This window comes from Gopherus flavomarginatus, chromosome 2, assembly GCF_025201925.1.
Source record: "Gopherus flavomarginatus isolate rGopFla2 chromosome 2, rGopFla2.mat.asm, whole genome shotgun sequence".
NCBI classification, from domain to species: domain Eukaryota; kingdom Metazoa; phylum Chordata; order Testudines; family Testudinidae; genus Gopherus; species Gopherus flavomarginatus.
The window spans coordinates 300,985,395-301,012,289 of NC_066618.1; the positions used below are offsets into that span (position 1 = coordinate 300,985,395).

General features: G+C 56.7%; 1 protein-coding gene across 2 annotated transcripts in view; it reads right to left on the reverse strand.

The window, feature by feature from the left end:
* Positions 1-2,735: 2,735 nt before the first annotated feature.
* Positions 2,736-26,895, reverse strand: part of MROH1 (maestro heat like repeat family member 1) — a 127,440-nt gene continuing 103,280 nt past the window's right edge. For both annotated transcript variants that reach the window (XM_050939326.1, XM_050939327.1), the window contains 9 exons: positions 26,282-26,419; positions 24,435-24,549; positions 20,887-21,033; positions 17,335-17,523; positions 14,632-14,787; positions 14,247-14,381; positions 12,654-12,756; positions 9,369-9,434; positions 2,736-3,741 (listed from right to left, as the gene is read on the reverse strand). In XM_050939326.1, the coding sequence (XP_050795283.1) occupies positions 3,656-3,741; positions 9,369-9,434; positions 12,654-12,756; positions 14,247-14,381; positions 14,632-14,787; positions 17,335-17,523; positions 20,887-21,033; positions 24,435-24,549; positions 26,282-26,419 (1,135 nt within the window). In that variant the 3' untranslated portion in view covers positions 2,736-3,655. The remainder of the gene's footprint in view (positions 3,742-9,368; positions 9,435-12,653; positions 12,757-14,246; positions 14,382-14,631; positions 14,788-17,334; positions 17,524-20,886; positions 21,034-24,434; positions 24,550-26,281; positions 26,420-26,895) is intronic.

The window sequence follows — 26,895 nt, forward strand, 5'->3', positions numbered from 1 at the left end:
CTAGGTGGGATTCCCCGAGACACTTAAGGCAGGAGTCGTGAGGATCTCCTGTAGGCATCGGCTCGTGACAGGCTGAGCACGGTTTGAAACCCAGTGAACTGGGCATGGGCCCCGGCACCGGGTGAGGGGAAGGGGCTAATCCCCGAACCCCTCTTAACACTAACTATGTTATAGAACTAATAAAACTAACTGCAAGTATAGAAATTTCAACTATATACACAAGAATAACGAGAGAACTACGAGTAGCTAGGGAGGTGGAGATCAGCTAAGCCGCGCTCCACTGTTCCAACGACCGACACGGGCGGTAAGGAGGAACTGAGGGGTGGCTGGGTCGGCTGGGGTATATATCCGACGCCATAGCGGCGCCACTCTAGGGTGCGACGCAGCCGACCCACCAAGTGTTGCTAGGGTAATAAATCTTCCGGCGAACGTGCACGTGGCGCGCGCACACCTAACTGGAATCTATATGAGCAATCACTCGAAGAATCCCATGCACTGATACAGACGAGAGACCGAGTGGCTAGGCAGCAGTTCTGCAGAAAAGGACCAAGGGGTTACAGTGGATGAGAAGCTGGATAGGAGTCAGCAGTGTGCCCTTGGTGCCAATAAGGCTAACAGCATTTTGGGCTGTATAAGTAGGGGCATTGCCAGCAGATCAAGGGACGTGATCATTCCTCTCTTTTCGGCATTGGTGAGGCCTCATCTGGAGTACTGTGTCCAGTTTTGGGCCCCGCACTACAAGAAGGATGTGGAAAAATTGGAAAGAGTCCAGTGGAGGGCAACAAAATTGATTAGGGGGCTGGAGCACATGACTTATGAGGAGAGGCTGAGGGAACTGGGATTGTTTAGTCTGCAGAAGAGAAGAATGAGGGGGGATTTGACAGCTGCTTTCAACTACCTGAAGGAGGATTCCAAAGAGGATGGCTCTAGACTGTTCTCAGTGGTGGCAGATGACAGAACAAGGAGCAATGGTCTCAAGTTGCAGTGGGGGAGGTCTAGGTTGGATATTAGGAAACACTATTTCACTAGGAGGGTGGTGAAGCACTGGAATGGGTTACCTAGAGAGGTGGTGGAATCTCCTTCCTGAGAGGTTTTTAAGGTCAGGCTTGACAAAGCCCTGGCTGGGATGATTTAGTTGGGAATTAGTCCTGCCTTGAGCAGGGGTTTGGACTAGATACATCCTGAGGGCCCTTCCAACCCTGATATTCTATGCTCTTAAACATCTCCAATGACAGATTCCACAACCTCCCTGGATAACGTTCAACCCAAACCCCCCTTGCTGCAATTTAAGGCCCTTTCTTCTTGTCCTGTCCTCAGGGGTTAAAGAGCAATTTTTCCTACCTCCTCTTTGTAACAGCCTTTTATGTACTTAAAACTGAGAGGGGACATAAGAGTTTCTCTCTTCTCCACTCTAAACAAACCCAATTTTCTCAATCTTCTCTCAGAGCTCATGTTTTCTAGCCCTTTTATGATTTTTGTTGCTCTTCTCTGGACTCTCTCCAATTTGTCCACATCTTTCCTGAAATGTGGCACCCAGAACTGGACACAATACTCCAGCTGAGCCCTAATCAGCACGGAGCAGAGCAGAAGAATCACTCAAGTCTTGTTTACAACACTCCTGCTGATACATCGCAGATGATGATCAAGTTTTTTTGTTTTTTTGTTTTTTTTACAGCATCACACTGTTAGCTCTCATTTAGCTTGTGATCCACTATTACCCCCAGATCCCTTTCTGCAGGACTCCTTCCTAGGCAGCCATTGCCCATTTAGTGTGTGCGCAACTGATTGTTCCTTCCTAAGTGGAGCCCTTTGTATTTGTCTTGACTGAATTTCATCCTATTGACTTCAGACCGTTTGTCCAGGTCATTTTGAATGTTAAGCCTATCCTCCAAAGCACTCGCAACCCCTCCCAGCTTGGTATTAGTACACTTATAAAGTTTGTGGACAATCTGTGCCATTAGCTAAATCACTGATGAAGATTTGAACAGAACCGGACCCAGAACTGATCCCTGTGGGACCCCACTCGTTCTGCCCTTCCAGCATGACAGTGAACCACCGGTAACTACTCTCTGGGAACGATTTTCCAACTAATTTTGCATCCACCTTACAGCAGCTCCATCGAGGTTGCATTTCCCTAGTTTGTTTATGAGAAAGTCATGTGAGACAGTAACAAAAGCCTCACTGAAGTCAGGATACACTACATCTACCGCTTCCCCCAGGCACAAGGCTGGTTGATCATTTAGCCCCTGGAAAGTATGGAGCAGTTTCAGTGCTCCCCTCCAATGGGCACCACCTGGTGTTAGTCACCATTGAACTGCACTTCAGCTGGCAGTTGGCATGTGTCAGGCCAGGCTGGAGCCCCTGCTGTGGGGCAAGGAAGGATCCGCGCTGGGACAGCAGCATTCTCACCCCTCCACCCCCTGCACCAGCTCCCTGTACAGCTCTGCCCTGGCCCGTGGTGCTGAAGCAGGGAGCAGGCACAGCTGTTTGTGCAGCCAAGGGCCTGGGGCACCTCCCTTTCACATGCCAGCCTGCAGCCCCTGTCTCCACCAAGGGAGTAATTTGATGTGGGAACAAATTGCTGCCATGAGGCTCCCCCTGCCCCCCCGAGATCTCAATGCCAGCACCCCCCACAGGAGTCTAGGCTCCAAGTACCCCCCACACATACCCTTAGCAGCACCCAGACAAGCCAGGGCAGGGTCCACCTGGCAATGAGACTCCAGTGCCAGCCCCTCTACTAGAAGCAAACAACTTTATTAAAAAAATACAGTCTGGTTCCTACACACGTTCGTGTGGAGGGGACAGCTCCACTCAGCCAGCAGAGAACCAGAGCACACTGCTGCCCTCGGACACAGCTGCAGACTGTGCCAGGGGGCGCAGGGGAAGCACCGGGCAGTGCCAAAGACTCTGGGGGCAGCTCGCTGGCTCACTCGTGGAATAACAGTGGAAGGAAGGTGCATATGCAGTGATGGCCAAGGTTCCTCATCCTCCTAGGACATCCGGGGGAGGGGAGGCCCTCAGAGGCCATCCAGGGCCCTGCAGGGACCCCCACCAGGGCAGAGTGCCCCATCTAACCCCAGACCCCACACAGGGCACTGGCCCCAGGCTGTGCAGCACCCAGATTGGTGCTAGCCAGAGTCAGACTGTAACAGGCACATGTCCCAGTGACTGGATGGGAGCGATCGGTGTGAGACGACCAGCCCTAGAAGATGCAATGACACCTAGCGCCTGCCCCTCTCGTGCCAGGGCAGTTACCCAGGAAAGCTCATCAGGGGTGGATCCTGTGTTGGACCCACCCCGGTGCACACCTCGGAAAAGTTCCATGTCCTATTGCCCAGTTCATTAGCTCGAGGAGTGCCCATGGTGAGTGCACATCGCAGGAAAGGCTGTCGGAGAGCCGGGGACAGTGATGGTTGAGCCAGCAGCCACAGCGGAGCCTCCCATGGCTGCCGGGCAGAGTCCTCGTCCTGTGGGACGGGTGCCCCAGATTGCACAGGAGAGAAGCCGCATGAGGCCCCTGCTCCAGGCAGCAGGCGTGGTGCTGCACAAGGCACCGGTTCCGGGCATTGGAAGACGTGGCATTTCCGGGGGGAGGAACATCCATCGACCTGATCACTGTCACAGAGCCCGGGCACCCACAGGTTCCATCTGCCGCTTACACAACCCGGACCAGGCGGCCCAGCGTCTCAGCCACCTTCATGCGGACAATGGCAGCTGGGTCCTTCAGCAGCACCTTGAGAGCTGGAACGAGAGCACGTGATTAGGGCAGCCCTGATGGAGCACGCAGCCGAGAGCCCGGGGACCCAGGCTCATTCCAACAGAGCTGGCACGCTCCCACCGCAGCCACAAGCCCGGGGACCCAGGCTCATTCCAACGGAGCTGGCACGCTCCCACCGCAGCCACAAGCCCGGGGACCCAGGCTCATTCCAACGGAGCTGGCACGCTCCCACCCCAGCCGTGCCCCGCAGGACCAGCTCCCCCTTCCCTCGGACAGGAGGTTGGGGCACTGCCAGACAACCAGCCTGACCAGCCAGAGGCAGCACCTCCAAACCTCCACCTCTGCTCTCCAAAGCAGGGCCATGCCCCCTCCCGCAGAGCCCTGGGCACAATCGAACCTTTGGCCTCCCCCTTCCACTCCACGGGGCAGTGCTCCTCCACAGCAGGACTTGCCTCGGCCCCTCAGCCCTGCATGGAGAGGAGCCACAGCAGCCCCTGGCGAAGCCTCCTCTGGAGCACAACATCCGTTACCCAAAACGAGCAGTGGGACCAATGGGGCAGCAGGACCAGCCTTGGCCCCAGCTCCTCCTAGAGCGTCCACACAGGCCACCCCACTGCCTGATGGGGAGCCAGACAGGGCAGTAGGGGACACTGATCTGCTGGCCCCGTCATGGCACTCTGAGCCCCTGGCGACCCCCGTGTTTACCCTCAGCCCCAGGAGGTAGGGCAGGGCTCACCCCTTACAGAGGCTGTGTGACTGGCCCAGGATCACACAGGGCAGCTGTGGCAATGCAGGACTTGCCAGGGAGAAGCATGAGCCCCACCCCCCGCGCTCTGCCCATTTCCCAGGACCCACCCTGAGCTCGGCAGGGCGGGGGGGCTCTGGGGGCACAGCCCCAGACCGCAGCAGTGCCCGAGCTGTGCAAAGGGACACACCCCCAAGCAGCCGGCAGGGGGGCACTGCTCACTTCATGCCCCAGCCCAGCACTAAGGGGGGTGGTTGGCCCCTCGAGGAGAATCCTCAGAAGGAAGCAAGGCAGCGACGCCATCTCACTGCAGACTCCAGCACGTGGCGTGGGGTCGGGCTCCTGGGCACTAGCCATTCCAGACACAGCAGTCGGCCCGAGCAGGCTCCTGGCCGCTGGGCGAGTGCTGAGCAGACTGTCAGGTCCTCACACTCCCAGAGGGCAGACCAGGCCCTGTCCTGCTCTGGGTTACTGATTTCCCAGTGAGCAGCAGGAAGCCTTGGGCTCCAGCACTTGCCTGAAGCCATGAGCGGGTCTTCGGCCTAGTGACGCCGAGGCGTCCCCTCGCCGGACTCCCCCTGCTAGTGCTGATGGGCCCCGCAGCCTGCCAGAGCAGGCAGGAGCCGGGGCGGGAAGAACTACCGGGTGCCCATGGACAGGGCAGGGAGCGACGTGACCCCGCCTGTGTCCGCAGCACCTGGCCCAGGCCCAGCCAGGGAGTTTTCCCTCGGAGTGAAGCTAGAGCATCGTTTTTCCAGTAGCTTGTTTACAAAGCTGGGCGCCCCCCGTCCCTCCAGATCCCCTCTGCCATTAGCACGGATGAAGGTCCCTGATTTATGTGCCGACTCGCTTCCTGTTCAGCCATCCTGGTGCTTAGCCTGGGCTAGCGCAGGGATGCCCGGGGGCTGGCTGTACATCAGAGCCCAGAGCTCTCCCTGGACCCCAGTCAGCTAATCCACTCAGTACGGGAAGCTGGAGCAACCCGATCCAGGGCTGCTCCCTCCAGCTATTACTCACCGACACACGTCTTCTCTTGCACTGGTTTCAAACAGACAGGCCCCTCTCTGCTGGAAGGGCTCCGGGAGCCAACGGAAAGATAGTTTTTCCTTTTTTAGTGTTTTTTAAGCTCTCTTGGAACAATCCGAGAGTTTCCATGCATTACGATACACTATGAGGTCACTAGTGACAGGGAAAAAATCCCTGAAATCCAGGAAAATTACTTAACTCCACTCCAAACTGCCACCAGCTTCAATTGGACTTTTATTAGTCCTTTATAACAAGCTGGAGCTGGACCTTCTAACAGTGAACCCCTTACAAGCAAACCCAGCATCTCCTTACGCGCCACCGCAGCAAACGCCACACACGCTCTGAGCCGACGCCTGGGCTGCAGCCGTGATGCCGCAGCCAGGAGCTGGCGTTTCAGCCCCCAGCCGCATCACCAGCGCTGGCGCCACGCTCGGCTCTGTGCCTGGGGCAGCTCCCATGGCAGAGGCTCCTCCGGAGCCCAGCATCGGGGGGTTATTCACAACGCACACTGCCGTGCCCATCGGGCTGGGTCCCCCTGGCGAAGCAACCCCCCACTTGCTGATCCAAGCCCCTGCCTCAGCTAAGCGAAGAGGAACGGAGCCGCTGGGGGACTGAAGGTCACAACCCCACTAAGCGACTAGCACCATGTGCCCGGCCACTCACTCACTCGCTCAAGGGGACCCTGGCACGCACCCTGGGCTATGCTCATCAGAGGTCAAGAAAACCAGGCCTGGGAATAAAGTCCAGGAAGACGAGTGGCCTTGCAGCAGGGCACACGGCCCCACTCTGCATTGGCCCATCCACCCCTCTGTCTCCATCTCCAGAGGGGAGGCTGGGCCAATCCAGAGTGGGGCTGTGACCGTGTGAGCCAGGAGTCGCTGCTGCAGGGTGGGCTTGTTCGCCAACCCCCCCTCGCCCCCAGGCCTCACCAGGCTCTTGTGTATGCTGATGCACCACATGCTACTGGCCGGGACTTAGTGACTCATCCCTCAACCCCCCAAAGACACCCCAGCCCCCCTGCTGTGAGACCAACTACAAATTTCCAAGCCAGAGGCAGAGCCTTACGCACTGTAGCCACCTCTGTCGGTTACATGCAAGAGGAGGCCACAAGGCAGGCCCAGGAGCCTCGAGGGACTTTGACTAAGGCTCTTCGGAATCCACCTCAGTTACTCCCACCCGGGTCTTTACCCAGGACCATGGAGACAGTCCAGGAGAGGGAGGATTTTCCTTCGCACCTTTTCTGCCATCTGCCCCTCTGGGGGCGTGCAAGCTACAGACAGAGTTCCAGCCAGATCCGATCCAGGATCTCAGCGCTCTGCCAGTAGCAGCCACTCAATACGACACTCCCTGTCCCCGCTCGAATGTCCTAGGCGAGTCTGACTTGGTGTCATTTGCATCATTCCGCAGCATCCTCCCAACAGCACCGTCTAGCCAGCCTGGCCGTGATGTGCTGCACTGACATTAGGACTCATCTATGCTGGGACGTGGCTGCTCTGCAGCCCAGACACTATCCAGCACCGGGGGGCTCTCCCCAGGAGTCCGGCCCGAGACAGCGGCCAGGCACACGGAACTAGTGCTGTTTACACAGGCCCTTGGGCTGGCTTGGCTGAAATCGCTGGGGGGATTTTTCACACGTAGCTGGGTTGAGCTAACGTCTAGTGTAGACCAGCCCCTGCTGTCTGTGAAGGGTCCCCAGACTCCATCCTTGGTCCCCTCTCTAATCTAATCCACAACACGAACTCGGCTCCCATCTCTGTGACCGCACCCAGCTCCAGCTCTCCACGCCAGCCCCCTCCTGCCTCCTGCTGCTCTCGTCAGCAGCTCAAACACGACACGGCTGAAAGTGAACCAGCCCCAGTCAGTCACTCTGGCCAGCGTGGTGCAGGGCCTTACATCCACACCGCAGCCTGCCCTGCCCTGCCACCAGGTCACACCTCGACTGCTGCAAAACCCTTCCCCCCAGCCTGGACAAACGCAGCCTTCTGCCAATGCCCACTCCGAGATCCCGCTCCTAGCCAGGTCCCCCCTCCCCAGCTCTGTCAGACAGCAGTTACTGGTCTTCACTCCCAAGGCCTTTCCAGAGCTGTTCCCCCCTCCCTCCTCCTTCTCCTCCACTGCCACTTAAACCCCTTCGTGCTTCCTCGGCTGCGACACCTCAGCCTTGGGAGGAGCTCCCCCTTCCCACCCACCTCCTTCAAACACTCCGTTATGGTGACACCGACAAAACCCCGGGGGCTGAGACCGCCACCTGCCATGCTGACCAGTCCCAGTTCCCTGCTTCTGCAGCCTCTCCAATCTGTCTGGGACTTCAATTCCAATCTGGGCACATACAGCACCTGGTGCAGCGATCTGCCGGGCCACATCTAGACTCATAGACTCTAGGACTGGAAGGGACCTCGAGAGGTCATCGAGTCCAGTCCCCTGCCCTCATGGCAGGACCAAATACTGTCTACACCATCCCTAATGAGTCCCATATGAGTCTATGAGTCTATAATAGACATTTATCTAACCTACTCTTAAATATCTCCAGAGATGGAGATTCCACAACTTCCCTAGGCAATCTATTCCAGTGTTTAACTACCCTGACAGTTAGGAACTTAAATCTCCCTTGCTGCAGTTTAAGCCCATTGCTTCTTGTTCTATCATTGGAGGCTAAGGTGAACAAGTTTTCTCTCTCCTCCTGATGACACCCTTTTAGATACCTGAAAACTGCTATCATGTCCCCTCTCAGTCTTCTCTTTTCCTAGAGCTGCCAGGCACTCCAGTAATAAACAGATTCATTAACTAACAAGCTCCAGCCCCCACTAATTTCAAGCCAGGCCAGTGAGAAGCCAGTGATCAGTGCCTGTCGGGCCAGCCTGCGTTATTTAGAGGTCACCCCACGGCATGAGACGGGCTTGTGACAAGAGCTGCCAGCACACCAGGCTGCAGAGCCCAGCAACGACCCGTAGGGAGCAGCTGGGCCCCGGCCCCCTCCCTAGGACTGGAGCCCCGTGTGTCAAGGCCTGAAGCATTGGCGACAGCCCTCACAGGCCCTCGTCCAGCCAGGCTCGTGTTTAACACGAGCGCCCCGGATCCCAAACCCGGGGAGCAGAGCCCTGCAGCCCCAGCATCCCCAGGGCAGCGTTCCCGGGGCGAAAAGCGGGAAAGGCCCATGGGACACCAGCTGGGAGAAGGGAGCTGCGATCTGTTCTGCAGGAGGCACCAAGGTGTCTGCAGGGTCCAGGGCCCCCTCCAGCCCGTGCAGCGCCACGCCGGCCCAGGACCTAGCATACCTCTCATGCCCAGCACTGGGTACACGCTGGCACTACAGACCCTTACTGGAGAGAGGAATGTTTCCTATTGCAGACGGGCCTGGTGAGGGCAGAACTTCCCCCCTCCCCAGCAGGAGGCTTTGCTGTTGCTCAGAACAACCTTGGACTCAAGACAGGGTGGGCCAGTGGCCTCGACTCAAGCCAAGGCCAAGTGTCCCTTAGCCCAGTACCCAGCCTGAGCCTAGTGGGGAAGCCCCCGCCCAGGCCGTGCCAGCACAGGGGTTTATAGCCCGGTAAAAGGACGGAGCAGAGGTGCGGAACGGCCCTGGCTTGGCGGCAGCGAGATGCGAAGTGCCAGCACTGAACTGGAAGGCGAAGCTGCTCCAGCCCCAGGCCTTGCTAATTAACCCCCCGCTGCCTGGTGTGGTATCCTCACTGCCCTGCCCCCGCCCCCTCCCAAGACCCTCACCAATGACTCAGTCCCAGCCCTGCCTTCCCGCACTGCGATCTCCCTCCCACTTCACACGCAGCTCCCAGCCCTGGCTCCTGAGCAGCACCCACCGGTGCCCAGGCCACAGCGCCCGGCCCGGCTGGAGCACAGCGCTCAGGGACGCTTTCTACTCACAGGAAAGGAGCTGGTCCAGGTCCACTTGCTTACAGTGCTCTTCATCCCCGTGCAGAACGAGGAAGCCTGGAGTCAGGAGAGAGTGAAAGTTACGGCTGAGTTTGCAGCGCAGGGTTTTGAGGCCTCGTTTAACCTGGCCAGGTCACGTGAGAATTCGGGCATCCTGCAGAGCAGCAGCACATCAGTGCAGAGGCACCAAAGCACCCCTCTCCCAGGAGCAGTGCTGGCGTCTGCACGGTGCTGATCCGCAAGGAGCGGAGGACAGGGGAATTTCAGATTCCAAAGGCAGAAGGGACTCGAGTGATTATCCAGTCTGACCTGCCTAACGCGGGCCAGAGACCAGCCCTATCATCAGCCCTAGAGCAGAGCTCAAAATAAATCCAGTCTTGATTTGAGACTTGCCAGTGATGGGAACTGCACCACGACCGTTGGTGACTGGCCCAAGGGCTAATCACTGTTACACACACACACACTTTTTTTCCAGTCTGAATTGGTCTGATTTCAAACTTCCAGCCATGGGATCGTGCTAGACCTTTGTCTGCTAGACTGAGGAGCCCGTTATCCAAGATTTGTTCCCCGTGCAAGTATTTATAGACTGATCCAAACTCAGCCCGTAGACATCTCTTTGTTAAGCTAAGGAGACTGAGCTCCTCAGGTCTCTCATTCTAAGGCAGGTTTCCAGCCCTGTAATCACTCTCATGACTTGTCTCTGACCCCTCCCCAATTTATCAGTGTCCTTGAACCATGAACACCAGAACTGGGCCCAGGATCCCAGCAGCGCTCGCCCCAGGGCCACATACAGAGTGCTCCTCCTCCAGATTCCCCATTCATGCATCCCAGGGTCCCGTTAGCCCTTTGCCCATCGCATTGCACTGGGAGCTGATGTGCAGCTCATTATCCATCAGGATCCCCACAGCCGTCAGAGTCCCTGCTTCCCAGGATGGAGTCCACAGCCTGTGTCCCTAGACGTTCCATTTACATGTAGCCACACTTACCCAGAGATACAGTGCTCTCTAAATCAGTGACCCCTTCCCCTGAGCTACCACTCCCCCACTTCCTGTATCCTCTGCAATTTCAGTGACTATTTTGTTTTCTTCCAGGTCACGGATTAAAAACAAATTAAAATAAAATAAAAAATCATGTTCACTAGCCTAGGGCCAAGAACGCCCCCCTCCCCCAGTGGGACCCCCCGAGAAATACGCCCACTCAAAGACTCCTCATTCCCAGACCTATCGGCCAGTTTTTAATCCATGTAACCTGCCATGATGCTTTTACCTTGATCTAGTTTCTTCAGACTGTGGCGTGGTACCAAGTCAACACCGAACAGAAGCGTAAGAACTGTACACCCCATGACCACGGTGAGCAGCCAGACTGGTCACGGCAGCGAACAGACAGACAGTTGGACAGGATCTAGTGTCCCCGTAAACCCAGGATGAGTGGCATTAACTAGTCATCCTCTAATTCTTTATCAATCAAGTTCTGTATCGGCCACTCCATTATCCTGCTCATGATTCATGTCAAACTGACAGGCTTCTCATTACCCGAGTCAGCCTGTTTACCCTTTTTCAATACGTCTTTCAGGTGTTCCAAGATGTACTGAAAATCAACATTAGCCCACCCGCCCGCCAGCCCTTTTAAGACTCTTGGATGCAAGTTATCCAAATCTGCGGATTTAAAAATGTCTAACTTTAGTAGCTGCTATTACCCTGAGATACAAGTGGGCTGGAGAGAGAGTCATCATAGGACATGACATCTGATCTGTTTTATTTCCCAGTACAAAACAAATGCGCCTTGAACAACTCCTGCTTTGTTGATATTCTACCATTTCCACCCAGCAATGGACCGATACCACTGGCAGCATTCTTTCTGTTCCGCATAAATTCCTTATTGCCTTTAACTCTGCTGGCAACAGACTTCCTCCAGAAATAGCTGCCTTCACTCCCCCAGTGAACTGGGTCGGTCTTTTCACCAATACAGCCTCCTTCCTCGGTTGTGGGGTTTTGTGCAAACAATTCCCAATCATCATTCACATCTTCTGATTAAATTCTTCCTCCCTGCTGGTTTGGCTCAATTGTCTTCATCCTTGTGAAACTGGCCCTATTAAAGCGCCAAGTCGCTATTTTACTGGTCAGGACTTTATCTGGCTTGATCAAGCCATGGTCACTTGCACCTGACCTAGCAGTAATTTTTAGTCCCGGGATCAGTCCCTCCTTAGCTGTCAGCACAAGGTCTAATGAACAATTCCACATGGCAGCAGAGTCCCCCAGGGCCGGGTGCAGAGCAGAAGGGAGGATGAAGAAAGAGCAGCCAGGGGCAGTGTCCGGGTGGCCCAGTGGGCACAGGATGTTCAGGAGAGGAGTGCATGGGACCTGAAGTGTGGCTGCAACACTTTCTGAGTCAGGAAATTGTCATCCAGTGTGTGTAGCAGCAGGTGTCATTCAGACTGAAGCCCTCATCATCTCACAGCTCCCCCCACCCCCAAACACAGAGAGTTAAGCACCCCAAACCCCAGTGACTTTCAAACCCCTCTGCCAGTCCCAGCCAGCAGGAGTAGGGCCCGTCACGGAGTCCCTGGGCGATGCTCTGGAACTGCTCCCCACAAAGCCAGTCAGGACTTTCGGGAGCCTCCTCTCCCTTGGAGCAGACTTGTTCAGGGCAAGAAGCTCAAACGTCTTCACCTCCTGGGTCTCTCCTTGGAGCATTCAGCATCCCCTGCCCCTCCGTGCGCTTCCCACAGCGAGTCCACCCAGGCAGGGTCCTGGGGAAGCCAGAGGGTCCCGCCCCCCACTTCCCAGTCAGACGTGACTCTCAGCCAGCCAGTAACACAGAGGTTTATTAGACGACAGGAACATGGTCTAAAACAGAGCTTGTAGGTACAGAGAACAGGACCCCTCAGCCGGGTCCATTCTGGGGGCCAGTGAGCCAGACCCCCACATCTGCCCTCACTCCTTGTCCCCAGCCAGCTCCAGACTGAAACCCCCTCCAGCCCCTCCTCTCTGGCCTTTGTCTCTTTCCTGGGCCAGGTGGTCACCTGACTTCTTTCTTCTCCCACATCTTTAGCATCCCCTTACGGGGGGGGGGAAGGGCCCCGGCCATTAGTTGCAGAAGACAGAGTGTCGGCCATTCATGCACACTGGCCGTTTGCTCTGCAACAATGTCATCCGCTAGAGACTTAAGAAATGCACAGGGGAAACTGAGGCACCCACCCAGTATTCAGAGGAAGCATTAAGAACAGCCCCACTCTGTCACAGGGCTGATGTGGGAACAGTGCCAAGGCAACCTTACCTATAAACATGGGCGCTGCTGCTCGAATGTCAACCCAGTTGCTCTTGAAGTAGAAGAGGTTAGTTGAAATCAAACGATTCAGCATCTCTGGGTAGTTCTGCATCTAAAGAGAAAACCAAGGTAATGAGAATGAGCTGGGCTCCCCGAGGCACCCCGCTTCCTGCGGAAAGAGGCAGATGTGCTGGGCATCTCCTGGGCTGAGGCATTCCAGCCCCCACAGGACCACTGCCATCCCATCCCCAGCATAGACCTCCGCTGGGGGAAGCCCCACCCCCAGTGGGCTCTGTCAGTTTCATACAATGTGCCCAGGCTCCTGTGGCAAGGGACCACGTTAAGGCACAATAGGAACGGGAAGGAAGGAAGAATCCAGGAGGTCGTCTAGCCTGGCTGGGTGAGTAGAGAATTGGCCCTGTAGGCCGTCGGCTGCAGGAGAGCTCCCCTTGGAAAGCAGAGTGTGCTTATGGGCATGGCAGCGACTGGCCGGGGGCACTCCAGGAGCTACCCGGCTACTCTGGGCACCCTCCCAGGCAGCTCTGCTCCAGGGCGTGTGCCTCCTGCAGCTTCAGAGCCGGGAGTCCCAGTGCAAAGTGGACAAGGGAGCCGCCTGCCGTGCTGACAGAAGAGGGACTGGTGTGCACAGCAAGGTTCAGAGAACGTAAGGGTCCCTTGTGGCCTCAAGGCATCTCCTCCACCCTCTGGGAGATCCCTGGCCGTACGTTTCACCCCATGGGCGGCCTGAGGACTCAGTGAAAGTAAAGCAAAGCACTTCAGAGCCTAGGACACCACACTGGCGTGTGCCACGGCAGAGAGGAGAAATCAATAGGCTGGGAAAATGCCCAATGTCCCAGCGGCAGACAACTGAAGAGGTGACATGCCCAGATGGTCCTGCAGGCAGATCCACATCCCACACTGCAGAGGAAGGCAAAAAACCCTACAGTCCCTGCCAGTCTGAGCCGGGAGAAACCACTTCCCAGCCCTCACGTCTGGCCATCAGCCCCACAGCAAGACCCACCAACCAGGGACCAGGGTCCCACCTCCCGCTGGGGCTTCAGAGGAAGGGAAAGGTTCTTTGCCAACCCCTGCAGGTGACTGGCTGAAACCCTGGAGCGCGAGACCGTTCCAGCCAGATGAATAGGTGGAGGGCAGTACAGGCTGTCCGTCCCCGCCCTGGCCTGCAAAGGGAGTGGGCAACAGGAGGTCCATGGGGTCAGAGCACAAGGCCAGATGGACAGCAGGCAGCGCTGCACCTACAGCCTGACCTCTGCGCCCTTGGCCAGCACTTCTGTTCACTCCTTTGGGACACCAGAAAAGGGCTGACTCCAGGGACTCTCGAAAGCCCCACCCCCCGGTCAAGAGAAAGGGCAAGCCGCTGCAAAGCCAGTGCCACTGCTGCCAGGGGAGCACTCGCTGGCTTCAGCACCTTCCTGCTGTCCCAGAGGGTCTTTGCTCCGGGTCCTCCAGCTCACTGGGCTGGAAATGCTGCTCTCTGCCGTTTCGGTGCCGGCTGGAGCAGGTTAGTCATGCCCCAGCAGCGACTGCTCGCAGGGCTCTCAGCCGCTCACTCCACCCCTAGGAAGCCAGAATCTCACTCACCAGGTGCTTACAGACATCGTTCATGAACTCTCCGTAATGCAGGCTTCGGTCTTCATGCAAGTGGTTCAGGAACATGTCACAGAGCCCCTCACAGCCCATGCTGGGGCCACACATGCGCAGAGCAAATTTACAGGCCTGCAGGACAGGGCGGATGAGAAGGAGGAGACAGCAATACGGTGTCAGTCACTGGAAATGCACCAGCTGCTAGTCTCCTTCCACCCTGGCAGGGCAGGACATCCCACGCCCAGGGACCAAAAGCCCCAGTTCCAGACTCCCAGCCCTAGGAGCCCTAGTGGGACGCTGTCCTAGCCGAGCCCACAGGCCAGTATGGCAGCTGTGCAGTCAGACACCGTCTGCTGCCCCAGGCTAGCAGCAAGACACTTACTTTGATGACCTCTGGCTTTGGATCCTGGAGGTGAAGCAGCAGCGTCACCAGCCCATTCAGGATCTGCTCAAAAAAGACGTCTTCACAGTTCCCAGCGCTGAACTTGGTCAGGTTCCCAAACAGAACGATGGAAGACGTGCGCAGTTGGTGGTTTTCCTGCAGGCAAAGGGCACACGAGGAGGGTGTCGCTGTGATGGATCACAGCAGGTGCCGTCTCAGCGATCTGTACAGCCCCACTCCAGCCACTGACTCCTGGGGAAGCCCCGGCATGGGCAAGCACAGGAATTGTTCCCCACCCAGCCCCCAACCCGGTGGCTGTTGCCAGTTCTGAGCAAGCAGATGCAGCAGGTTCTGCAGATGCTGGAGCTTTCAGACTCTCCACTGGCTTCTCATGGATTGTGGTGAAGAGCAGGGATGAGGTTTCAACCTCCCCTGCCTCAGTTTCCTCTTCTGTACAGTGGGGCTAACAAGCCCTCCTGGGGTGGAGATCAGCTGGCTGTCTGGACCGTGCTGGGAGTCCCCTGGATGGGCGTTACTCTAGCACAGAGGAGGTCCCCACGGTCACCTGGCCCTGCCATAGACTCTCAGCTGCTACATCTCCTACAGTACATCACTTGCTCCTGCTCCACTCTGTCCTTCCTGCCCACAGGCCCAGAGTGTTCCTCTCTCGCAGCCCATTAACCCCGGCATCCTGGCAATGGCTGTTACCTCTCACCCACCTCAGCTACCTGGTGTCTCTTGAGACAGAGGTGCTAGCACACTAGAGATTTGCAGTAATGCCCACCAGGCTTCTCACGCTCAAAGGACTTTACTCCCAGCCTGCAGGCAGGGGCAGGATCAAGGGAACAGTAGGGAGGTTGCTAAGACTCCAGCACTACTGGGCCTGAGAGGGACTTCAACGTGGGCAGGCAGGAGCCCACTGCACGGCACTGACGGACGGGCAGCTGAGCCCGGGAGCAGGGCGGGGCTCGAGGGGAGCCCACTGCACGGCACTGACGGATGGGCAGCTGAGCCCGGGAGCAGGGCGGGGCTCGAGGGGAGCCCACTGCACGGCACTGACGGATGGGCAGCTGAGCCCGGGAGCAGGGCTGGCGGACGGGGCAGTGAAAAGCTGGACACGAGGTGAGCAGGAGGGGCAAGGAGCACTCTGGAGGCAGCGACTCTAAGAGGGGCGTGATCCGATCGCAGCGGCACACGCTGGAGTTCAGCAGCGGCGTGTGCTGGGAGGCCAGACCAGGGAGACGATCATCCAGGCAGGGCAGAATGAGGGCCTGAGCACCAGGGCCGGATCTCGGCGAGGCGGCAGGAGCAGGGGACCAAGCTTGGCCTGAAGCGAGGGAGGAGATGCAGGCCTGAGTGCCGGGGAAGTGGGTGGCGTCAGTGACAGCAGCAGGCAAAGGGAGAAGGCAGGAGCTGGTTTTGGGCCCCAGGCAGTTCCGGGGGGCAAGCCATCCCCAGAGGAGGTGTCAGACAGGCTGGCAGCAGAGTCCCCCAGGGCCGGGTGCAGAGCAGAAGGGAGAATGCAGAAAGAGCAGCCAGGGGCAGTGTCCGGGTGGCCCAGTGGGCACAGGATGTTCAGGAGAGGGGTGCATGGGACCTGAAGTGTGGCCAGGAAGAGGTTGTTTGAGACCAGAGAGTCAATCACAAGCCGGACTGGAAGCCGGAGCAGGAAGAGAGGAAGTTGGTGCCTGTCAATATTTTGGAGATAGATGAAGTGAAGCGGGAGGGAGGGAGATCCTTGGACAGGCAGGAGCTGCTGCTTGGAAGGGGAAGGAGCAAAGGAGGACGCGATGAGGCAAGGGACAGGCTCACAAGGCAGTTGCAGAGAAGGGCACAGACTGGAGAGATCTCCGCAGACTCAACCCTCTCTCCGAAGGAGTCGGTAAGATCTGGTGCAGAGAGCAGGGTCACTAGTCTCACCACTTCCCGTGGGCAGGCCCTGTGCTCTCTCGATTGCCTCGTGCTCCGAGAAGCCCTCACCCCTTTTTGCTAACTCGCTCCAGTTACCTTGGAGTACTGACCCCGCTCCTCCAGACTTTCTATCCTGGAGCACTAAGCACAACCTCCGAGGACGCCAAGCTAGACCGACCCCTGTCCCATTGCTGGCCTGCTGCAAGCCAGTGCCCCACTATGCTGAACGCAGCAACTCCTGGACACTGGTACCGGCACGGCCAGCATCCCCTTCCCGACTCTTCCCTGTGGCCCGGGGGTGAGCCCACGATGGCATCTACTTTCTAGCCTAGGATGCTGCCTTCTATTTACTGGGAATAGGCGATGGGATGGATCACTTGATTCCCTGTTCTGTTCATTCCCTCTAGGGCACCTGGCATTGGCCACTGTCGGCAGACAGGACACTGGGCTACATGCACCTTTGCTCTGACCCAGTGTGGCCGTTCTTATGTTGTAACTTAGCCTCAGAGGATCCCTGCTTAGCTACCAAGCAGCCCAGATCTCTCCTGGGTAGGACAGCCTGCCAGGAGTACGCTAGCTTGGGGTCCAGAGCTCTGCGCTCCTCCACATCCCCTCAGCCCTAATCTCCGGGCATCCTGCTTGAGCCAGCGGCTCTGTTCCCTGACATGCTGGAGAAGACTCGGACCCCTCCACTTCAGAGCAGGTGCCTCTCCTCAGTTACAGCCCCCAAGCCCTTTGCACCCTGGCTCACGCTCCCTCCCAGCCCCCCAGACAGCCCAGGTTCTGCCTTACGTTGTCAAAGAAGGGGCGGATGCGGATAGCAATATGGAGAAGCATGGAGCGGATGTCCCTCTCCTCCACGTGCTCCAGGAGTTTGGACAGGCTAGACATGGCCTCCAGAGCGACTAGGTTGTCGGGATCATCCTTGTCGTCCATGCCATTGACCATGGAAGCCAGGAGCTGGGCCCCGTGTTTCTTCACCTGCAGAAGGAAGTAGCATGTTAGAAGCACTCCCTGCTGTGGGACACATACCAGGATTCGTGGGTAGGATCTAAGCGGCACTCTCAGGGAGGTCATGTCGTCACTGCCATGCGGAAGGATTTCTCCTAGCTGGAGCTTGTAGCATCATCTCTAACCAAATGTCACTAGCGCTTCCTATTACAAACAACTAAAAACAGGGGCTTGTAACTTTGCCAGGCTAAGAACTGAGGTTTGTTCCTTTTCAAGCCCGACAGTTGTTAGGATATAGATATTCAGGCCTGTCTGCAAAGGTCTATACTTTAAGAAGGTGGCCTCCAGAGCGACTAGGTTGTATTCTTATCACTTAGCTAGTTCTAGAGGTATAAAGGAAAGATTCAAAGATCACTGTCTGTGTAATGGCCTTCTCTTACAGTGACAGGCTAAGGCCTTCAGCTAAGATGTAGTTAGGCAGCCATAAGCTTGGAAGTGTCCGGTCACATCCTCACATTCCAAACTAGTCACATTGAAATAAGGTGCTATTGGGCTATTAGGAATACAATCCTGCCCTCATATTTCTATCACCTCCAGAGAAAGGGAAGAGCCTAGAAGATGTAAAAGGAAACTTGGTTTGACAGCATCCTGTCTGGCAAGAACTCACTTATCAATAGACACAGCTGGAGAACCCTTATGTCTGTATAGATGTAGTTGTGAAATCCTCACTTCTATATTGTTTTGTATGTTTATTTGCATGGTCTCTGTCTGGTTCTGTAATTGTTTCTGTCGGCTGTATAATTAATTTTGTTGGGTGTAAACCAATTAAGGTGGTGGGATATAATTGGTTAAATAACCATGTTACAATATGTTAGGATTGGTTAGTTAAATTTCAGTAAAATGATTGGTTAAGGAATAGCTCAGCAAAACTCAGGTTTTACTATATAGTCTGGAGTCAATCAGAAAGCGGGGGGGCAAATGGGAACAGGGACTGGGGATGGGGGAATTAAAATCATGTCTTGCTAACGGGGAAAATGGGAACAGGAAGAGGGACACAGGCAAGGCTCTGTGGTGTCAGAGCTGGGAAGGGGGCCACTGAGGAAGGAAAGTGGAATCATGCTTGCTGGAAGTTCACCCCAATGAACATCGAATTGTTTGCGCCTTTGGACTTGGGGTATTGTTGCTCTGTTCATGCGAGAAGGACCAGGGACGTGAGAGGGTGAAGGAATAAGCCCCCTACCAAGTTTCAGTTAAAATAGTTCTGAAAAATGGCTGAGTGAGATGGGGGGGGGGCAATACATTTTCTCCTGCCCTGCCCCCCCAATGCCTTGGTACAGGGATGTGAAATTTGGCATCTCCACGAAAATCGGCCCAAACTTGGCCCAGGGATAAGAAAAATCAGTTTGCACATGCTCAGTAGAGATTTGTTCAGCTGCTAAATTCTCCGAAGATTCTCTTTGCACTGAGCATGCTCCAACCCAGAGCGGTACAGCTTCCCTTGACACTGCTCCCCTCACCTACTAGGGGTGTTGTGGGTCCAGATACAGGAACCGAGAACAGGGAGACTTGTGCTATCAGCGCCTCCTGCTGGTGATCAGCAATGTGATCTGAACACAGGGATGGGGCAGAGAGCGGACAGGAGTACATGTGAGCACTGCTCACTCCAGAGCCTGAGACTGAACCCAGGAACCTGGAGTCTCACCATTTCTCTGCCGTTTGCAGATACTTGTGAAAGCCTCTGGCAAAGCGCATCATCCTCTGTAGTTACTGATCCACAGAGGATAACAGCATACTACTGTTACCAGTTACTCCATCAGTGCAAGAGGTGGACATTGTGTTGTGGAACAATGACAGAACTAAAGCCTGTATGATAATGCATAGGCACAAGGAAGCAGAATTATGTTTGCACCAGCGGACGCCATCCTGACCACTCCGACCTGAGCGCTTGACTTTTGCAACGTACACGCCTGTAGCGTCCTTGACGTGGTATTACAAGCGTGGGGCAAAACCTTCGGAACACTGTGGCCCTCTGGCCACGAGCACCGTGGAGGACTGGATGCCCCTCTGAAGCTGCAAATGGATCCAGGGCCTTTCACTTCTAGTTCACCACCTCTGCAAGCCAGGTCAGCCATGCCTTGGATTAAGCTGGGACCTGTAGCTTCCACAGGATACCCAACCTTATAAAGCCAGTCGCTGCAATGTGCTCCATTTTACTGGCATTAGCTGCAGCCCCCGGCTCCTGGCCTGGTGCCAACACAGCCGGTGGGCGTGCTGCTCTCGGGCATGCAGAGCAGGTGGACGCACTTGCAGCCAGTCTCTCAGCTGGGGAAGTTCATTCGGTCCCTGCAGGAGAAGGCGGAGGAGCTGGATGCTATTACAGGAGAGACTGACTACGGCTACGCCAGCAGAATGGTATTTTTAGTAGCTACTTATATTCTTGTCAAGTCACAGTAGCTTATTGTCTGTCTGAAGGGCGACCTGTCCATGACCTCTCCCGGGGGTTTGGCACAGGCGCCTGCCAAGTCACTGTGCTGCCGAGGTACAGAAACCCCAGGAGTTCGTGCAGGCAGTTCGGGGCCACGGGACAGTCAGCAGGGCTGGGCTCCTCAGCCTACAACGGGCTGGGATGCAAATTCTAGGGCAGCCTCTCAGACAGGAAACGGGGTTTTAAAACAGCAATTTCCCACTGCAGGTGTATCTGGAAACTCCTCCCTCTCCCAGCAACTGAGCTCTCCCATGCTGCAGTGGCTGGGAACAGCACGGAGAGGTCTGTTCTCCCCTGACTCAGACAAGTCCAACCTGGAGAGGGCCAGACCTCATGCCAAGGTGGGGCGGTCCGGATTCCCAGATTCCTGTCAATGGAGGTATCCATCAGCGCAGGAACCACCCATCACCAAGTGAGAGCCAAGTCTGAGGGTGTGGTGTGCTGGCCTTTCCTGTGCACGGCCTCTCTCGGCTGGCGTCTGAGCCCAGGGAACTCGGGACTTCCCAGGAGGCTGAACCCTGCGTGTCAGAATCTGGGCTCGTGTTTTAAGTTAAGAAACACTCAAGAAATGTGAGTCAAATCAATGAGTGTCTGCCTGAGTCTCTGCGAAGAGCCAGAGATGGGAGGGGCTCTTAACCGCTCCATTCGTCTCCCTAGGGTGTCAGCAATCCGGCTTCAGAGCCGACGGGGCTGACCCAAACGCGTCCCTGAGGGATGGTGCTAGTTGCGTGCATGGGTGGAGCTTGGGAGAGCAAGGAGACTTCCCCAGTTTGGCCGTACTCCTGCCCCTCCCTCCCGGGGCAGCAGGCAGAAGTCCCCAAGCAGGCCAGTTCTCTCAAGGCCCTGGGCTCCTTTCCTGGCAGCACCCAGCTGTGCTCGGGATACAGCGGTGCACCAGGTGCTCTCACCTTGTCCGGCGACCCGGAGGAGATGTTACCCAGCCCCCGGAGAGCCAGCATGCGCACCAACGTACAGGGGTCCTTCTGCCTGCCCGTCATGTTATCCATCATGGACTCCAGCAGGATCAGGTCACTCACCACGCTGCTGTTCAGAAGCTGGAATGGACAGAGAGCCTTGGTGTGATGCAACGCCAGGCTCCGCAGCGACCTTCCCCGGCCAGGCCACATCAGGGCAAGATCACATCCACTGCTTAGACGCTCCTGTCCCTACGCAGTGTAAAACGGACTCCGGAGCGGCCAGAGAGCCTCGCTCTGTAACCGATAACCCTAGAGACACACCCCAGCCATATACCACCTTGCACAGCTGTTTTCCTCTCCAGGAGCTCTAATCCATGTCCTGGTTGGCGGGCAGGCGTAGGAGGGCGCCCCAGGTCGGTGGCCCTGCTATAGCACCTTAGCCCAGTGGAAAGGAGCTGCCCTCGGGCAGCAGCATTGCCTCCAGATGGCAAATCTGGGGCCACCCACACGTGAGTGGTGCAAGGGGCCAGCCAGCCTAAGGGTGACAGGAAAGGTTCCCCAGCAGAGCTGCATGGTATCACACCCCTTTACTCACAGCAGGCAGTGACCCAGCCTCGGTTCTACCCTCCCCTCTGCCCAAAGCAGCCTGTCTCTTCTCCCCAGAGAGAAGGCAGAAGTTACACGGACCCGCCCACAGGAGGGCAGTGAAAGGCTTTGAGCTCCTTAGACGAAAGGTGCTGAGAAGGGCAGAGTACCACCGTCCCGCTGGGCAGCCCTAGCTCCTTCCTGGAGAGGGAAGGATTAATTCTCAGGAAGGATCCTGGGATGAGACCCTGCGCAAGGGTGCCTGAAAATGCCCCTCACTCCCTTATGCATCCCCAGGGCTGAAAACCAAAGCGAGACAAATTCAGAGCGGGAATAAGGGACAAGTTGAAGTGAGGGTAATTAGCCACTGAACTTACCAAAGGATCCGGTGGCTCCTTGGCCAGTGAGAGTCTTTAAAAAGCGGTGTTCGCTCAGCAAGTTCTTGTGGGCTTGAGCCAGGAAATACTGGGTGAAAGGCCCAGGGGTGTGTGTGTGCAGAGCATGGGACTAGAGGACAAGGATCCCTTCTGGTTTAAAGCCAATGAATGTCTGGAACCAGGTATTAGCAGCTACTGTCCCAACTCTTCACCGCCAACAGACGAAGAGGGCTGGAGAGTGCAGCTGAACTGAGAGCAGACCTGAGCTCGTTACTGGCCTGCACGCAGCTGACAGCACTTGCCAGGGAGATTAGCGAGCGGGAACTCCCAGGAGACCTAGCTAAGTGGAGATCACAGGGCTGTTCTCCCAGTGGGCTCCAGGCCCACACCCTCAAGTTGAGAGCGATGCTGCACACACGAGGAACGCACTTCAAGGAGCAGCTAGACAGCCCGCAATGGAGACCTCGGGGGAAGTGTGCGCCAAGAGGAAGCGCCACTCTGCCCATCAGCTCATAAGATACAGGCCAGCAGTGGTGTCCGCGCCATGACGTGGAGCTCAGAGGACAGTTTGAGTCGCATTCCGAGACCAGAAGGGACCACCGCAATCAGCAGCCCGGCCTCCTATGTAACAGGCCACGGAACTGTCCTAAGATCTCCCTACAGCCGAGCTTTGCAAGGACCTGACAATGGCCAGTGACAGAATCCACCAGCACCCTGGGGAAACTGGGCCAATTACCAGTTAATTACCCTCGCTGTTAAAAGTCTGGCTTCAACTTCCAGCCACCGGATTGTGTCAGGCCTCTCGGCTAGATTGAAAAGCCCATTATCGAAAGTGTGTTCCCCACCTCGGTGGTTACAGACTGTGATCCAGTCACCCCTTAACCTGTGCCGTGCTCAGCTAAACAGATCGAGCTCCTGGAGTCTCACTGTACGGCCAGTTTTCTAACCCTTTACTCATTCTGGTGACTCTTCTGACCCCTCCCCACAACTGAAGGAGGATGTTGAAAAACTGGCCATCAGAACTGGACACCGTACCCTGGCAGTGCTCACTCCAGTGTCCAATACAGGGAGGCAGAGCAGAGACGTTCACACACCTTTGAACCCAAGTCCCCAGGGGTCTATATGGTGATCTAGGGACCTAACCCAGTCACAACCGCTGGCCAAGGAGACACCAAGCAGCAGCCACTGACTGCATGTCTGGCCTAAGCCGCAGCCACCAGTGACGGCAGACGACTCTGCCCAGGGGCAGGGGCTGCTCTCAGCCAGCCTCGCAGAGGCCTCAGGGAAAGCGTCTGTCCCTACACCCTGCGCCACGATCACACACGCAGGAGGCCTGGGGGGCCCTGAGGGTGCTGCAGCTTGGGCCAGCAAGGCCACCGGACTTCAGAATCTACCCCCACTCCCTGAAACCATGCAGGGGCAATTAAGTCACTGCAGATTTGGGACGCAGCCCCAGGTGGATTCCCCTCCCCCACTCATCCCCCGACTGGATACAGGCCAGGCAAGCAAACTAGCTCCCTTGGACTTTAGCAGCCATTTTGCTGGGTCGGATCTGTGGAGCGTTCAGTAGATCCAGGCAGAGCACTGGTCTTCATGGGCCTTGCCCACAGCTCTCTGGTACTTCTGTGACCGACTCCAGAGACTGAGTGCCCCAAACCAACCTTGTGGCTTTGAGAGAAGGCGAGGCCAGGGCCACCAAGCCCACCTTGGCTCTTCCACTGCCCCTTAGGCCTCAGGGAGGTGGTGTTACACAAACCCCTCCCCTAGCACTGCTGGGAAGGTGTGGGGGGTCACCAGGCCTTGGCACTTCAAGAGGGACAGGGAAGGGAGAGCGCCGGCGGCAGATGCCCAGGCAGTCTGGCAGCGCTGCTCTACCACGCCGGCTACACGCCATGCCCCAGCTGCTTGGAGGCCAGCCGACGCCTCTCCATTGCCGCTTGGTCATCTCAGCCCCTGGCAAGAAGGGACGGCAGCTCTCACCTCATCAGCTTTCCGAGAGGGAGAGACGCAGGCGGCTGCTTCCTTCCCCGCAAGCTCCAGGGTGAGGCAAAACTGCTATTTTAAACCCTGCAAGGCCCGAGAGCCAACCGCACTCGAAAGCTGAAGCAGATTGTGGGACAGCAGCCAAGAGCAGGGCCTTCAGCCCCCCCAGCCAAGCAGAAAATGAAAACAGGGCCCTAAGCCCAGGCTGCTCAAGCCGCTGAGTGTTTCCAAGGTGGTGTCTAAGCAGGGCTAGAGCTCTGCTGTCGGCAGGCTGCGCTGCCCTCTGGACAAAGACCACGGCAGCGGCCCAGTGGCTGGGAGAAGAGCGCATTACCGTCTGCTGGCCTCACAGCAGGCCCAGGCCTGAGTCACCTCATTCTTAACGGTGCTATGTAAGGAAGGGTACGGTTATGGCTTGCTGGCTCGGGGCCCCGACGTGGTAAGAGCTGGACTCCCACGAGCACGTCTACGCCGTTCCCTGAAGGGGATTGATCAGCCGCACCAGCCTGCTGGACTCAGCACTGCCTCTGGGCTCTGCTGAGAGCCCCCCCGCCAATGCCAAGGAGCCGAGTAGGACGGCCTGGCCCTGCTCACCTCAGCGAAGAAGGCAGTGGTGGTGATCCTCTGGCTGTCATACATGCTGTTGAGCATCGGGAAGAGATTCTTCACAATCAAAGGGAGCTTTGGGCCCGCATGTTTAGCCATCGCCCTGCAAGAGAACACATCCCGTTACACGGCAGGGGGCATTTGCCTTCCTAACTCAGTAGCACAAGGTTTGGTTCCACTGCCAAAGTAACCCCTTAACTCTCCTGAGGCCAGTGCTAAGGGCACAGTAGCCAATCTGAGCCCACTGGGACAGCTGGTTCTAGTCAGTCTAAGCAGGCACCCAGGAGAGCCGGGCCTGGACAATGGGAGCATCCCCGGGCAGCAGCCCAGCCAAAATGCCTCCAAGCCCAGGCACATCCCACCTTCAGTGGCGCAGAACCCTGACATGGCAGCTCTGATGGGGAGATGACAGCCACATGTCTCCTGGCCTCCTCCAAAACTCAGGCTGAAGTGGCAGGAGCCACCAGACAGTTTCACTTGCTTCCTCCTAACTCAGGTCAAGCTTCGGTAGGAAGTTTCCCTTCATTGTCCAAATAAAGCAGAGTAACAGCCCTCAAGCCCCACGACCATGTGTCTGAGCCCCAGGTGCGCAGCTCCAGCCGTGAGGAGCTGTATGGATGCCCCAAGGAATGCCAGCTCCAGGCTGCCAGGCCCTTTACGCACAGGACAGGCAGCTGGAACATACATCTTGGCAAGAAGAGTTCTCCAGCAGAGCCCCTCCCCGACTGCCTTCCCCTCCCCACCCCCACGCCCAGGAACGCCAGTCCAAGCCTTGGACACCCTCCCAACAAGGGCCAATTCCCCATAGTGCAGGGACTCCTCCCACCCTCAGGCTGGGCACCCAGGTCCTACAGCCAGGAGACCTCCCAGCCCTCAATCCAAAACACAGGAGACATCTAAACTCTGACTCATGTCCTCTGTCAGCGCAGAGATCCCTCATGCTGGCCCTTGTCTGGGTCCCCTGAACCCACCTCCGCCACCACCCTCCAATCCAGATGAAACTGCTCCACAATCGAGAGTCCTGCTCCACTGGCTCCCCTCCTCCACTGCATTCAGGGCAAGCGTCTGTCCTTGCCTTTCAGGAACGAGTAGCTTTGATCTTCGCATTCCTCATCTCGCCTCTGGGCGCTGCAGCCATTAGCCATGCGAACCCCAGTGCTCACAGCCTGCAGCACCCTCCCTCCTCTTGGCCTGGTGCTGCTGGCTGCCCACAAGGGTAGCCGGCTGTCAGTGGCAGCAGAGAAGCTGCGGGTAGCTGCACAAGCCAGGATCTCAGTGCTACCAAGTCCTGAGGCACCGTTCCACCACTGCCCCCAATTGGAGCTCAGCAGCCACAATCGCCCTTTGTCCCAACTGCCCCCTGCACATCCGGCCAACAGGCTCTGTGGGGCTCTGTGCAGCCCAGTCTGAACTAGGCATCACTCCTGTGCCCTGAGCGCCACACGGGTCAGGTCCTGCCCATGCCCTGCCCCACTGGCCATTCGCCCACAGAAATACATTGATGGGCTGCTAATGCTGCACAGCGTACCAATGGCAAAGGCTCCGTTCTTTCAGTTCAGCTTTCGATACATCACCATGCAGGGCGAGGCCTGTCCACCCCAAGCAGCCACTCCTGGCACATGGCTCCGTCTGGGCCGGGGGAGGATTTCGCTCCAGATCTAAAGGACTAACGTAGGTCCCAAAGCACTGAGATGTGCTGTGCCACGGCACTCTTCCCAGCCCCTGCTTGGTCCTGCTTAGCTCCCCATTTCCCAGGGGGCTGCCCCACTCCAGCAGATCTCACCCAGCCCATGCACTCTGCTGCTGATCCCCAGCTGCCTGAGAACTCCTCTTACCTTGCAAGCAGCGCAATGCCATCGTGGTGCCTCTCCGGGCTCTTCATCAGCTCCCAGCCTCCCGCACTCCCCACGGACTTCACTGCCTCGTCACTGCCTCCTTGGGTCAGCATAGCTCTCAGGGCTTCCACCGCACAGCTAGACAGACAGACAGAGAGATTCTTTTATGAAGCCTGCATGCGACTTGTTTGTATTGCAGTGAACAGGAGCACTGGCCGTTGCACCCTGCCGTACATTAGAGAATCCTGCACAGTGGCACATGGGGTTATTCAGAGGCGTGAGGGTACCTGAGGACTGAATGAGTTATGTGAGGGCTTTAGCTGGAGTGAGACAAACCCATAACTCACGGATCCTTCCATTTCCACCAGGACATTTGCTGAAAAGTGAAGAAGTCCAGAGCTACTATAAGAAGGGGTGGGTTTTCTTTGCATTAATATTTTATTGGTAGGGATTATTTTGCTGCAAGCAGAGAGCAACATATGAGAAACATACGTTATCCTGTCAGAACAAAACAAATATTAGTAATGGCTAAATCTTAGACTTCCATACAAGAAAGAGGAATGTGTTTACCACACATGTAAAGAAAACAAAATCCCTTACAAAGAATAGCTCAG